The sequence below is a fragment of the Triturus cristatus genome, chromosome 9 (assembly GCF_964204655.1).
Source record: "Triturus cristatus chromosome 9, aTriCri1.1, whole genome shotgun sequence".
Lineage (NCBI taxonomy): Eukaryota > Metazoa > Chordata > Amphibia > Caudata > Salamandridae > Triturus > Triturus cristatus.
The window spans coordinates 459,866,304-459,880,212 of record NC_140592.1 but is presented as its reverse complement, the minus strand read 5'-3'; the positions used below and the strand labels follow the sequence as shown (position 1 = coordinate 459,880,212).

General features: G+C 44.1%; 1 protein-coding gene across 2 annotated transcripts in view; it reads right to left on the bottom strand.

Moving 5' to 3' along the window:
* The window catches only part of SPTBN4 (spectrin beta, non-erythrocytic 4), a 1,597,753-nt gene that overhangs the window by 578,855 nt on the left and 1,004,989 nt on the right, over positions 1-13,909 (bottom strand). For both annotated transcript variants that reach the window (XM_085625377.1, XM_085625378.1), the window contains one exon: positions 4,265-4,354. In XM_085625377.1, the coding sequence (XP_085481503.1) occupies positions 4,265-4,354 (90 nt within the window). The remainder of the gene's footprint in view (positions 1-4,264; positions 4,355-13,909) is intronic.

Genomic DNA, 13,909 nt, shown 5'->3' with positions numbered 1-13,909 from the left:
CCGCTTTTGAAAAACGTCTCGAGTAAAAGCACTGAATCATGTACGCAAATTAATACAATTAACCAAAAAAATCACAACAATAAATTTGTAAGGTGAAATGAAAAATATCTTGTCTGGTCTATAATATCAATCCCTATGTGAGAGTTCAATCATTTGAGACAAATATTTTAAAAAGCCCGATGTGACATCAGGATTAGAAAAATAGAATTAATATACATTTAATGTGTGGGAAAAATTATAACTGGTCAGCTGGGGGCCAGGGACTCCACGTCCCAAGCTACTTCATGCCAGGAGGCGCTTCTAACTCTGCACACCTGGACAAAGGGATGAGCTGAATCAACGTGCATATAGCGCGCACAATCTTCCCACAGCACGGGAAAAACCTAATCAGCTGGGTGCCAGGGACTTCATGTCCCAAGCTACTTTTTCCAGGAGGCGCTTCTAATTCTGCACACCTGGCCAAAGGAAGGAGCTGTACCGACACACATATAGTGCACAAAATCTCCTCACAGCATGGGACAAACCTCATCAGCTGGGTGCCAGGGACTCCACGTCCCAAGTTACTTCGTGCCAGGTGGCGCTTCTAACTCTGCACACCTGGTCAAAGGGCAGACCTGTACCAACGCGCATATAGCGCACAGTTTGCCCGCTGCACGGGACGTGCCTGGGCCAAGCAAAGACCAAGGGCCGGCCCATCCTGTGCCCGTCAGCGCCAGGAAGAGGCAAGGCAGCCCCACACCCATGGCCGTGCTTTTGGTGACACTGGTCCCCCTCTGTCTGGTAAGCATTTTCCCACTGGCCTAGCTTTCCCACACTGGACCTGTTTACTTTGGTTCATCTGACTGTTTGACTATTCGTCTGTCAGCTTTGTTCGGTCCTCACAAGAGTTTATTATCTGAGCTCCCCCATCACGATATGGGCAAATGAAAAGCGTCCGACAACTCCCTAGAGCGGGAAGGAGCCCAAATCTGCAAAGCACCAAATGGCTAAGCACTGCGCCCTTCAAGTAATTGATGAAGTAATTGTGGAAGGTGAGGACATAAATAGTGGTGGGAGAACTGTTCCTGTTACGCCTGCCCCAAGGAAAGTAAAATCCAAGATTACCCAATTTTACAATGGGAAAGATACTGCCTTGACTCATCGTTCTTGTGATAAAGATTCCACTGGCTCTTGGTCTAACCCGGCAATAGAGTTAGGATTGGTGAGTGTTGCTATGGTCACCCCTCCCCTACCACTGCTATGTTAAGTGGACAGGGTGGAGTGATCACAACTGTTTAGTGGTATCTCTAAAATATCAGAAACAGTGCCTTCACTCAACTATCCCTTGTATGAGGTGGTCCACAATCAACCCAGAGGAACTTTACAGCCAGTTTAGCCTAGTGGTTGAACGTTGTCTTAATTCAGACCTTTGCCACAATATTGTTCTTACTGCATTCTCAGCACTTTGTATTGGGGTTAATTATACCTTGCCACCCCGAGCCAAGGCTCTTTAGTCCCCACGAGACCTCATGGTTTAACGAGGGATGTTCAAAAGCCCATGATGCATTAAAAACAGCTCTTAAACGTCATCCGAGACATAGGAAGAAGATACAGAACTCAAGATTACATTATGAGAAGGAGCTGAAGGGGAGAAAAGACTCTGTTAAGGTCAATATTTGGGACCAGTTAGTTTGCTCTAAAGCGATTCTAATGACCATGCAGCATTTCATAGAGTAGTAAATGATCCCTTCCTGACAGAGGACATCATATCTAGTTGTATTGGAAGCCAACTGGTTTGACCATTTTTCCCAAATTTATTCTTTTCGCGATAAAAAAGGAATTAATGACCTCTAACCCCAGCACAAAGGTGGTTTGTCCTTCCCACCTTTCCTTTTCTATCATGGAAGTCACTAGAGACATTAGATGTTTGTCTTGTAATATTGCCCGTGGCTCACATTGTGTGCCTGCTGCCCTCTTTAAGAGTGACACAACATCTTAAATGCAGCTTCACTAATCGACCCTTTAAGTTCCTGGTCCCAATCCATCATAGTGCCAGTATTTAAAAAGGGTGACATGGGGAACCCAAAATGTTACAGGATAATTTTGCTCACTGACACCACAGTTAAGGTTTTGGGTCATGTTGTTTTAAAAAGGAGTGCAAACTGGGCTAAAAAGAACAACATCATTGTTGAATTCCCAGCACAGGTTCAGGTCTGGCCCGGGTAGTATAGAAAAATGTTTAAACCTACACCTCCTGATTCAAAAGTACACGACAGCCAAAAAGGGATCCCTCCTATTAGGTTAAGGATCTTTAGTCTGCCTTTGATTGGGTAAACCGATCAAAGTTGTGGTGTTTGTAGTCATCTCTAGGGGTGGAGCAGGCCCTTGCCTCCTTGGCAGACATCCATATGGATATGTCGGTCTCAGTCAGATCCAGGGAGGACCGCAATTGTACAAAAAGATTCCCCATCACTGGAGCGTGAGACATGGGTGTGTTTTGCCCCCCTTCTTATTCACCGTCTATATCAATTGCTCAGGAGCTGCATTGCTGGAAGTACAGGGAGAACCTACTCGGGCAGTTTCCTAAGTGTTACCAGTTCTCTTATATGCTGACGATGCCGTCCTTAAGGATAGTATTGGGCCTTCACCATCTTCTAGGCTCCTATGTTAAGTTCATGGAGGGCCTGGACTTTTCCGTAAAGACCTTGAAATATTTTGTGTTGGTTGTGAGGGCCTAACTCACTATTATTGACTTAAAGCTAAGGTCACTGCAAGTTCGCTCTCTTTTAACTATTTGGGGATCTTGTTCGACAATAGGTCCGCCTGGAGCCCTTCTATTTTGTCAAAAAAGGCTCACCATAGCAAGATTGTGTGGGGCAGTCCTAGATATCATTTTAAAAGCGGAGAGGAACCCCGTTAAATCTCTGCTCCATGTTTACAGGGCTAAGTGCGTCTCCGCTACCTGTAGTGGTAGTGATGTTTGGGTGTATTGCGATTGCGGTCCCCTTCAGATAGAGGAGAACAAGTTCTTAAGAGGGTTGCTGGGGGTGCCCCAAAGTTTACCAACATTTGTGGTACATAAGGAACTTGGCCTTAGATATATTTGGGATATTATTATACTTAGGCCCAAACTACTTTGGCTCTCAATATGGTACAAAGAGTGCTTAATAGGCTGATTATCCGAGATTGTATCTCTTTTGCCAACTCCAAAGCAATTCCCTGGTTATGTTACATCCAGTCAGCATTGACATCGGTGAGCCACCCAAGCCTTTTCCTGCAGCCAGAGGAAATTCTCAAGGCTGACTACCTGTGGGTTCAACAGAATTTCCTGTCTCAGCCCACTGTTCTTAGGGAGGATCAGGAATTGTGTAAGCCAGTGGTCCGAGCATACTGTTTGATGAAAACTGTCAGTTCCCTCAAACCATACTTCACCTGGGTTAATAATGTTTACCTTTGTCAGTTATTATCCCGGTTTAGTCTGAATTCCTTCCTCCCATTGCTAAGTTTTTTCAAAGGTTTGGATGTTGAAGGCTCTTTAGCTCCTCGTGAGTGTGATAAAATGTCGGCACAATTCATAATGCATGTTGTAATGTTGTGTAGATTATACACTCTGCCAAGGAAAATGTTGTTGGTTCCCATACTGAGAGAAGCCTAGTTTCAACAAGTAGGGCCAGCATCTGTATTTCTTTCCATGTTGGAGGGAGATGCACACCTGTATAAATATGGGTTGTTTTTTGAGCAGCATCATCAAGATTTACATGGCTTGTATTTAAATCTGTTTACACTAATCAACTGTATTTTATTGCTGCCGATACCTGTAGTATTTGTGGACTGTGTATGACATATTTGATTTATTTATGAATGTACTTGTAGGCCTCATGAATTTGTATTTCTTTTATCTTTCATTGTTGTTTATTTAAAAGAATAAAGAGCTTTTACTACTATAACCCGTCTTGGAAGATCAGCATTCACAGATTATGAATAGTTAACACAGATGAATTTCAATGTTGACAGTAGTTCATTTTGTTAGACCAAAGGCTGAATACTCCCTATAGATCAATACTTTGTTACTTTTTGTAAATATCCTTCCCCTAGGATTTGATTTAACCTTCGAAAACCAAACATGTACACTCCACAGCATGGCAGAAATGGTGAAAGGCAATTGGACCCAAAGACGTTCATGATATAAGTACGCTTACAAAGGCAATAATAAAATATTTATTTTTTGAAATTTAGTATTTGAATTTGTGGGTGACATATTCTGCTCTTAAAATAAGCAGCTTACCTGGTTTTTCTTTATAAACTGTTGAACACCTTGCAGGTTACCCCCATATTCTTTCAAAGTGGCAAGAGGGAGCCTCTCCTGAACCCAGAACTGAAGGCAAAAAATAGATGCAATTAGACAAAGGCATGAAGTTAAATATGCAAACAGTCAATCGATTAGAAAGGAAGCGAGTTGTTATGTTAGAGCAATCAAGAGATATACCCTCAGTATGCACGAAGGAGCCCTAAGTAAATAAAAAAAATTCTCAATATCCTTATCTTCTCTCTTATGGTAGGGAACAATTTCACGCTCACTAAGTGGCTGCAGCTATCTATAGCCTCCTAAGTGGAAGTCATTTTAATGGACAGCAATTTAGATATTGTGCAACCCACTTTTGTCATAAACGGAACACTACTTGTGTGTGCCTGCTTTTTTTCCCTATCTTTCTCGTCCTCCATCTCGCAACCTTTCTCTCACTTTGTCTGGGGGAGTATGATGATGAAATTTAAGTCCCAATCTTTAAGAAACATTGACAAAGCCAACAGGTCTCGCCTTTGGGATCTATTGGCTTTGCCAATGTTTTTTCATTGATGCTGTACACCATGAGTACTTGTAAACATTTCCCAGGGACCAAAAAGTATGGTCTGTGGTGTTGCGGAGGGCTGCATTGATGCCAGCAGGGTGGGGGTCAGGGGAGAGGTGGATGCAAAGTGAGCGTAGATGGAGATAAGCATGCATATGATGTGAACTGTGAGTCGTGGAGTTATTTTGAGGGTTTCATTCCATACTGCTCTCTAAATTATGCCCCTAGTCTTTAAACAAGCATTTGCAATGCAATAGGTCTCGCATTTGCGAGAGTATGATGTATTGGCATTGTTGATGACAATGCCGTTTATATATGTGTTGATTTTTAAAACATAATTAAAAGGCATTGTCATTTACAAGGCCAATGGCTCATACTCTAGCAAATGAGAGACCTATTGTGTTGCAAATGCTTGTTTAGACTTACACTCGTAAATTGAGCTGAAATGCGCAAATGCTGCTGTTTGTGTACATCTGCATATCCCAAAAGAATATCTGTTGCCGAAAAGAAACCCTCCTCAGGTTTGCTACCATCATGTCATTGTGCTGTCAATTGTGTGTTGCTGCTCCTATTTTCCAGCATTATGGAAGTGCTACGTAAATATGTAAGGTTTCCTCCACTGGGGCGCCCCTGATGACTCGAAATGAACACTCTTCCAGATTGCACCTGTGTAAAGCACAGCGTCGGCCCCTTTGACACCTATTGCCAGCGCTGCCAAGAGAGATCAAATGTCTGCGTCTCTTGAGGCTTGGTTTATGGCGCCATCTAGTGGACTTTTTCTGAAGTATTATTGTCTCTTACAATGCAAAATAAGTCCTAAAACAAGCGCGCGGTGGGAGCGTGTGAGTGCGTGGTGGGGGCAGAGAGGAGACGACGTGCGCGTGCACATCGCCTGTCCGTGCGCGCACATGGTTTGTCTCCCTTCACGCACCAAACCGACAACAATAGTCTCGCCAAGGCGAAGCAGTAAATGCGCTGCGTTCGTTAGGCGAGACCTAAAAAGACACAAAATTGACAATACTGTGTTCTGTTGTAGCTTAGTCGCCATCTATGGCGCACTGGGCTAAACATACTTTGCTTGCTTTCACTACCTTTAGAGAGTCAAGTGTGCAAAGGAAGCAATGTATTATTTAACTTGAATGAAGTAGAATTGTAGGCCTTTATGGTCATATGTACTACAGCATTTTTGTTGTTGAGTCACAGCATTCAACTGCGAAAAAACTTTTTTTTAAATGTACAGAGCACAAATTGCGATTCTGTAATATGTTACCGAATCGCAATTTGTGTTTAACGATTCAGTATTTGGAAGGGGCATGTTTAGGGCATCCCTTCCAAAGACTGAATTGCAGTGCTATGTATGAATGTTTTGCAACCAAATAAAGGTTTCAAACCATTCAATTTTTACTATCACTTCAAAGGTGGTGGTAACCAATTGCATACAGGAAGGGGGCACAGCAGGACCACTTTCCCTTAGTCAATGTTGAAACAAATATTTTTTAAGAGCAGGCTTGGACCCTGCCTGCTCTTAAAAAATAAAACGGCTTTCATTATATTTTTTTGAAACACATCCTGCTTTCCTTTATTAAAAAGCAATTGCAGACATGGTGGTGGCTGCAATTCTAATAGGTTGCAAATTGCAACCTACCTCATTAATATTCATGTGGTAGGTGAATTTGCGACCCATTAGGAATCTCTATTTAACACTTGTACGTTTTTGTACATTGGGAATTGTGATTTCCTAATTGCTATTCTATAAGAATCGCAATTAGGAAATTGCAGTCTCTAAAGTCTGTACATTTGGCCCCTGGCCTCATTCCTTAAGATTAGGAATGCTTATAAACAGGCTCAGTTAAGGTAGCAAGTGCTAAAACTCTTTCACAAAGACCCCCCAGTTTGTAGGGACTTTCACTATACGTTATGCTGGTTAAAAGGAGCATGTTGGATGGTTCTTGGAATTGTGGTTTGTGTTGTCCGTACACATACTTCCTTTATTGCTTCTGACTGTATGTCCTATGAATGTGTCCGTGCGCTATTTTCTGAAGATCCAAGTAACATCCGTTATAATGTTTTCTTGAGATGTGAATTACAAATGGCAATACTGTAATCTGTATATATGTTTTATTGATGAAGACCAGTCTTTTTCAGCACTCATATCAACACTTATTTAGAAGCTGATAATGGTGTGGCAAATATTTGAACAAATGCTATTTCAATATTACGCTGCTTCATTCAAAACCTACACTGAAGCAGGATCCTTGAAAATAAGTGCACCAACAAGGGTTCATGCACAAATGACATTTCACAATTGGCATGCAGCAGTGGTGCTGGACAATTATTAGAGTGGGGGCGCTGCCAATAATGTTACATCAATTATGCCATAAGGACTGGGAAAAATCCAAGCGTTACACGAAGAAGTGTAGCAAATGTATTTAGCAGGAGAGTGGTTAAGGGTGTAGTATGTAGCTAGCGGTGCATTTTGGAGCACACTAGCAAATATATTACTAAAGCTAGCTGTAGCACACTGTTATTTACAGAAAACAAATTTTCCACTTAATTTGCACAGGTATACAGTTTTACGGATAAAACTATGCAGGGTACACAAAATACCCTGGATATCAGGATTTAGAGAACATTACATTTGCGCATAACCAAGTGTATTGATTTGTTTTGCCCCTTTTAAAATCTTTGTTTCCACCTCACTTCGGAATTAAAAAATTTGCTTAATTTGTGCTTTCTGGTTAATTTATTCTGAAATATTTGTACAGTTCATTCACAGGTATTTAAATGTTGTTGTGTGCTAGAAAAAAATGACCTCCTTTAGCCTTTTTTTTCAAGTTCCCTGTAACCAGCAAGATTGTTGCATAGTTCACTTTTCAAAAGTCTCCAATTTTGCAGAAAGAAAAGTAAACACTTACCTCCCTTTTGAAAGAAACAAGCATTTGCAATACAGTAGGTCTCGCATTTTCGAGAATTTAAACTATTAGTATTGTAAATTACAATGCCTTTTATTTACGTTTTAAGACCCAAAACATAAAAGGCGTTGTCATTAACAATGCCAATAGCTCAAACTCGCGTAAATGCGAGACCTATCGCATTGCAGATGTTTGTTATTATTGGTCAGCCACCATGCGCGATGGGTGAGCATTAAACAAGAGACTCTCCCCGATTGGCTGCAAGTCACATGTCACCAGGCTAGGTTGCTCCTTTATGCTGGACAAACTGTGAGGAGGAACCCAAGGAGTCAAGCGAGCGGCAGCTGTGTGCAAGCCTTTCTCGAACGTTGTTAAAAGACACATTCCCTGCAATAATAAGCAGATGGAAGGAGGAGGCAGCCAAGAAGACGAGCAAGCTGGAGTGTTAAAAGGCGTGCTCCTTCAAATAATAAGCAGGGGGAGGAGGAGGATGAGTCAGCCTAGGAGAGGAGCGATCTGAAGCACACGGGACAGCTATTAAATAAATAAAGAAATAAAGGCGTGCGGGCATGTGAGACGTGGGAGGGGTCTGCTTTGGAGGGGGAACAAAGTAGGAAGCGTCCAAGAAGATTTCCGCATCCGTGCAGAGAAACGGAGCGTACGTAAAAGCTTTTTCAAATGCAAAGTAGATTAGGAAGCGGCTGCCATTACCAAATGTGGCATCCCATGTGTGCTGTGTCCCTTAATTAAGTAAATAGTTCTCGAAACTGCTAATGAAAGCTCCCGAGTTAGGACACAGTTAAAGGTCCAGTCCTCATGGGAGGTTACAAATGAAGACAAGGCGGTACTAAGGACAGACTAACAAGCCTATTAAGGAATCAGAAGCCAGCATTGACGAAGAACAATGACACAAGCAAATGACAAATATGGGCAGAGAGTGGGCAGGGCTTCAAGTGCATACTCCAATTCAGCATGGCTAGCAGAGCAGCGCATGCACGGCCCAGGCTCTAAAAAGAGCAATATGTCAGAAGACATAGCCTGACATTTGACCTCTGTCTTTGAAGTACATCAAATGTGCCAAGAAAAAAACAAAAATGAAAGGGCTCTTTATTGCTCATTGACCTTCTGAACTCCAGCAATGTCACAGGCATGTGTGACTGATGAACTTATAGTGCCAGAGATAAGTAGTATCAGTCATGCCTAAGAAATATTTTTAAAGCAACACAGTACGTGAAGTAGCATACATGGGAGACAACTGAAAATATTAGGAAAGACTCGCAAGAAATAAAGAGGTCTTAGAAAGTCAGCACCCCTGGAAGAATACAAGGAGCCAGTCAGAGAAGTGGTAGAGGCTATGGTCTATAGGAAGGACAAAGACATGCTGGAAGGCCTAAAACAAATGAAACCAGTGAATGTAACACAAGCAAATGTGAGCTACAAAATACAAAGCCAAAGTAAGCAATGGGCAGAATGCATTCCTAAGGACATTTTCGGCATGTCCCCAAAATGTCTTTGCAATTAAACAGCGGTGCAGTCTGGTAGGTTTCGACCTAAAAATGAGTGGCGTGCACACCACCTCTAACCACAAATAAATAAAGGATTGGGCGTAGGCCTAATCAACATGGAAAGGTTGGACCTCTTGAAAGTGAAACAGAGGCATCACTCCACGCTGCTGTGGTAATGCTTTATGAAGTGCATTTGTGTATCGTATTGCACCCATTACCATTTAAATCTGGGTGCCCTTTCCAATGCATGGATTCTCAGTGAGTAGAGGGTGTGCAATCACTGAACAAGTCAGCACGAGATACTGGGACATCAGCACATAATACTTCGTCCTTCTCAGAAACTGTGCAACCCCATGTACCATTCATTTCAGGCAACAGTGTGCTGTGGAAAATGTAAAAAGAATGCCTCTGAAATGTACACAAGCAGGGCATGCATATGAGGGAACTCGCTCTGATACTACATGTTTTACATTCCTTTTTTAGTTCTAGCTTGTGTGGATTTACTAGCTTCTCAATATTCAGGGTGTTCAGCAGAACACATCTGAATTCAAGCAAAAGGACTGCAGCAAAAAGATGTTGCCCACTGCACGGAGACATCTACCCTTCAACACCAACTGGAGAGGTGGTCATAGTGTTGTGCCATGTATGAGTAAAACACCTGCTCTGGATTAAAGAACTACCCACAGTTAGAGGCAGGAGGAATTGCTGCACATCTGGCCAGCCCTGTTCTAGGCAGCCCATAAGCTGCAGACTGTGGCAGGAAAGAGGTGGGTCATGAGGGGCAGAGTCATGAGTGGAAGCCCCATGAGGAGCAGAATGAATGACAGGCCATCTATAAATGACTATTTACAAACTCTGTTAGCATAAAATTGAAAACAAAGAAAAACAGGAAAGTAAAGTTGTTCTGTCATACTTAATTAATCATAAAAAACTGCATTTTAAACTAGTGTAGAAGATTAAGGCACCACAGTTACAGGTAAGTAACGTATTTTCTTCTCCAATATTTGATCTTTCACATGCTTGAATCAAAATAGTTAGCTGTTAACATTTGTAGGTAATTACATTATCAGAATACAGCGGATGGTGAGAAGAACATGTTACTTACCTTCTGTAATGCATTATCTGATAGAGACAATTTCTAGCTGCAGATTCCTTACCTTAGAATTTCCCAGGTGTCAGGCTGGACCTAGAAATAGTTGCTAAAGCAATACCCCATGCGCACCCGTTGGGTGGCTTTATTTGGCGCCGCGTGACTTCGTCGGCGTTGTTAGTGTCGGTATGACGTCACGGTCACCTATATAGGGGCCACCCAAGTGCGGGGAGGTCAGTACTTTTCACTATTCCACGCCAGAAACGCAGAGCCATGAAGTGACGGACGTAAGTGTGTGCCACAACTAGGACCCTGAAAAGGGGAGTAACAGTAGTCTGCAGAATGGGGAGGAATATCTGGGTCTGTAAGGAATCTGCAGCTAGATTTTGTCTCTACCAGATAATGGTTAACCAAAGGTAAGTAACTTGTTCATCTGATAGAGACTTCTAGCTGCAGATTCCTTACCTTAGAATAGATTTCCACGCCCTACCCTCCTGGCGGTGGGCTGCGGACATATTTCTCACACAAGAAGGTGCTGCAGGACTGAACGGGCAAAATGTCTGTAGTCATAGCCCTTCCCCAGGTAGAATGTGCTCTTAATCCCTGAGGGGGCTGCTTATTAGCCAAAGCATAGCAGATCTTAATGCAGAGAACGACCCAGCGAGAAACAGTCCTTTTCTGCACTGCCCGATCTTTCTTAGCTCCCAAGTACCCCACAAAGTGTTGGACATCCACCCGGAACTCTTTTGTGGAGGTAAGATAGAATGACAGCACTCTTTTTGGGTCCTGACGGTGGAGACGCTACTCTTAGATCGATGCGGGGGAGAAAATAAGGAGGGCAGCATGATAGATTGACGCAGATGGAATGGGGTCCCCACCTTTAGAAGAAATGAAGCACGGCTGCGAAGCACCACTTTATCTGCAGAAGTCATGATGTAGGGTGGTTTACATGATAGCGCCTGCAACCCACTCACCCTCCAGACAGATGTTATCACCACCAGAAATGTTTTCTTGATGGTAAGCAGCTGGAGGGGACAGTTGTGCAAAGGCTCGGAGGAAGTACACATAAGAAAAGTGAGGACCAAATTAAGGTCCCATTGAGGTATGACAAAGGACGTGAGTGGAAACAAGTGACCCAGCCCTTTCAAGAATCTATTTACAATCGGAGATTTAAACAAAGAAGGTTGGTGTGGCAGCTGCAAAAAAGCAGATAGAGCAGAAAGACAAACCTCATACCCTTGCCCAACACAAGTCCTGTTGGGCAAGGGTAAAAATAAAAAACAGCAGAGATACAAGCAGCAAGAGGGTCAATAGACCTTTCTGTAAAATATGATACAATTTCTTGCCAACGTCAGGTGTATACCATCTTAGAGGAGGGCCGTTTGGCCAACTGAATAACATTGCGTACTTCAGGAGGAAGGTCAAAAGCCATCAACTGTCACCACTCAATCTGCACACATGGAGGTGGAGAGTTGACAGGTTCAAGTGGAGAACCCTTCCCTGCTGGTGCAACAGAAGATGCTCCTGAAACGGAGCCTGATCGGAGGATCAATGCTCAATTTCAGAAGCTCTGGATACCAGACTCTCCTTGCCCAGTCCGGAGCCACAAGAATGACTTGGGCCCGGTCGCTCTTGATCTCTTTCAGAACTCTGGGCAGAAGTGGTATTGGCAGAAAGGCGTACAACTGGCCTGAGCACGACTCTCAATGAAAAGCGTCATCGAGCGATAGCTGCATTGGAAACTCCAGTGCACAAAACTGGTGACATTACGCGTTCTCTTTGGAGGCGAACAGATACAACCAAGGCTCTTCTTACTGCTGAAAGAGACCTTGCGCCATCTACGAATGGAGACGCCATTCATGATCCGCTAGGCATCAACGGCTAAGTTTGTCTGTCCTGGTGTACAGAGAACCTGCCAGGTGTTGAACCAGGTGTTATGCCCTGCTGTTCCAGCCATGTTCAACGACGCACGGCCTCGAGACAAAGGATCCACGACCCCACCATGTCCTGTTTGCTGAAGTACCACATGGCGGTGGTGTTGTCCCAGAACACCTGCACTAACTTCTCCTTGACAGAGGGAAGAAATGATTTCAATGCTAGCTGGATTGCTCGAAGCTCCAACAAATTGATGTGGAGCCCCGACTCCGCCGGAGACCAGTGTTCTCTGATCTCCATGTTTCCCAGATGGCCGCCCCGTCCCCGAAGTGATGTATCTATCACCACTGTGTGAAGTCGTTAGGGAAGGGAGAGGGGACTGCCTTCGACTCAATCGCGGTTCGTCAACCACCACTGCTGTGCTCACTGGAACTTCAGGTCCCTCTGCAGAGTCAGCATACACAACATGGTATGCTTTACCAACAGAATGCAGGAGGCCTTGAGGCCCAACAGCCTCAGAGTCAGTCTCAACGAAAACCAGGATAGAGGATGAAACATCATAATCATAACCTGAATATCCTGGACTCACTGCTCGGGAGGATAGGCCCGAAACTGCACTATGTCCAGAACAGCTCCGATGAAAGGGAGCGTCTGAAGTGTGACTTCTGCACATTTATAGTTAACCCCAGCGAATGTAGGAGGTCTGCCGTAGTCTGAAGGGGGGAGACGACAGCCTGGGGCGAAGACGCCTTCAACAGCCAGTTGTCTAGGTAGGTGAAGACTGAAACCACCAACCTGCTCAGATGAGCGACAACCACCACCATCACCTTGGTGAACATAGATGGGGCACTGGTAAGGCCGAAGGGGAGCACGGTAAACTGAAAGTGCTTGTGGCCTACATTGAATCACAGGTAACGACTGTGGCCTAGCAGGATAGGGATGTGAAAATACGCATCCAACAGGTCCAACACTACCATCCAGTCTTCTTTGTCAGGAAACAGGCAGCACGCGCCTGCCTCGACTACAACTCCCAGAACAACCGGCGAGAGAGTGGGAGGAGCCGAGTGAATAAATAACCCTGACGCACACCCGACGTTGTGCGTAATTCGAAATTGACGAGTCGGAGTTCCTGAAACCGTTTCCCGAAGTTGACGAGAGCCGCGAGGCTAGCGGTCTTATCGGCCTTGGAGAAGGCACTCTAGTTCTGGGGAAAAGAGGTCGGGAACCCATCCTTGTTTTCATGCGGCATTTGTGGACAATAGAGCTGCCGTGCCGGAGAGCTGTTGACGACAGCGCTAGGATTAGCGCGGACGCCGGAGGCAGGTTCGGTCTCTACAAACTCGCAAGTATTCAGTGCACGCTTCTCCCGTGTGGGAGTGAGCAAGTAACTTTTAATGCCTGATTATCAAGAGCGCAAGAAGCGTTCACTCGGGGGGCATTAGAATTGGCTTGGTTCCCTTTGGCGCCTTTTTTCATGTACGTAAGGCGGGGGGACATTGATTGCAATACGGACTGCTTCTTACTCATGGTCCAGGAGCGGTGAGGCAACCGCAGTGGACATTATAGGAAGTGCGCCATTCAGGATCATAGAAAGCTTTGAATGCCTTTTTGGAATAGGTATTATGATCCTAGAGCCGAGCACGGTGCGGAAACCGTACAGACTTCATAGCAACCCCTATTAGGGACATAAGAGAACGGTTC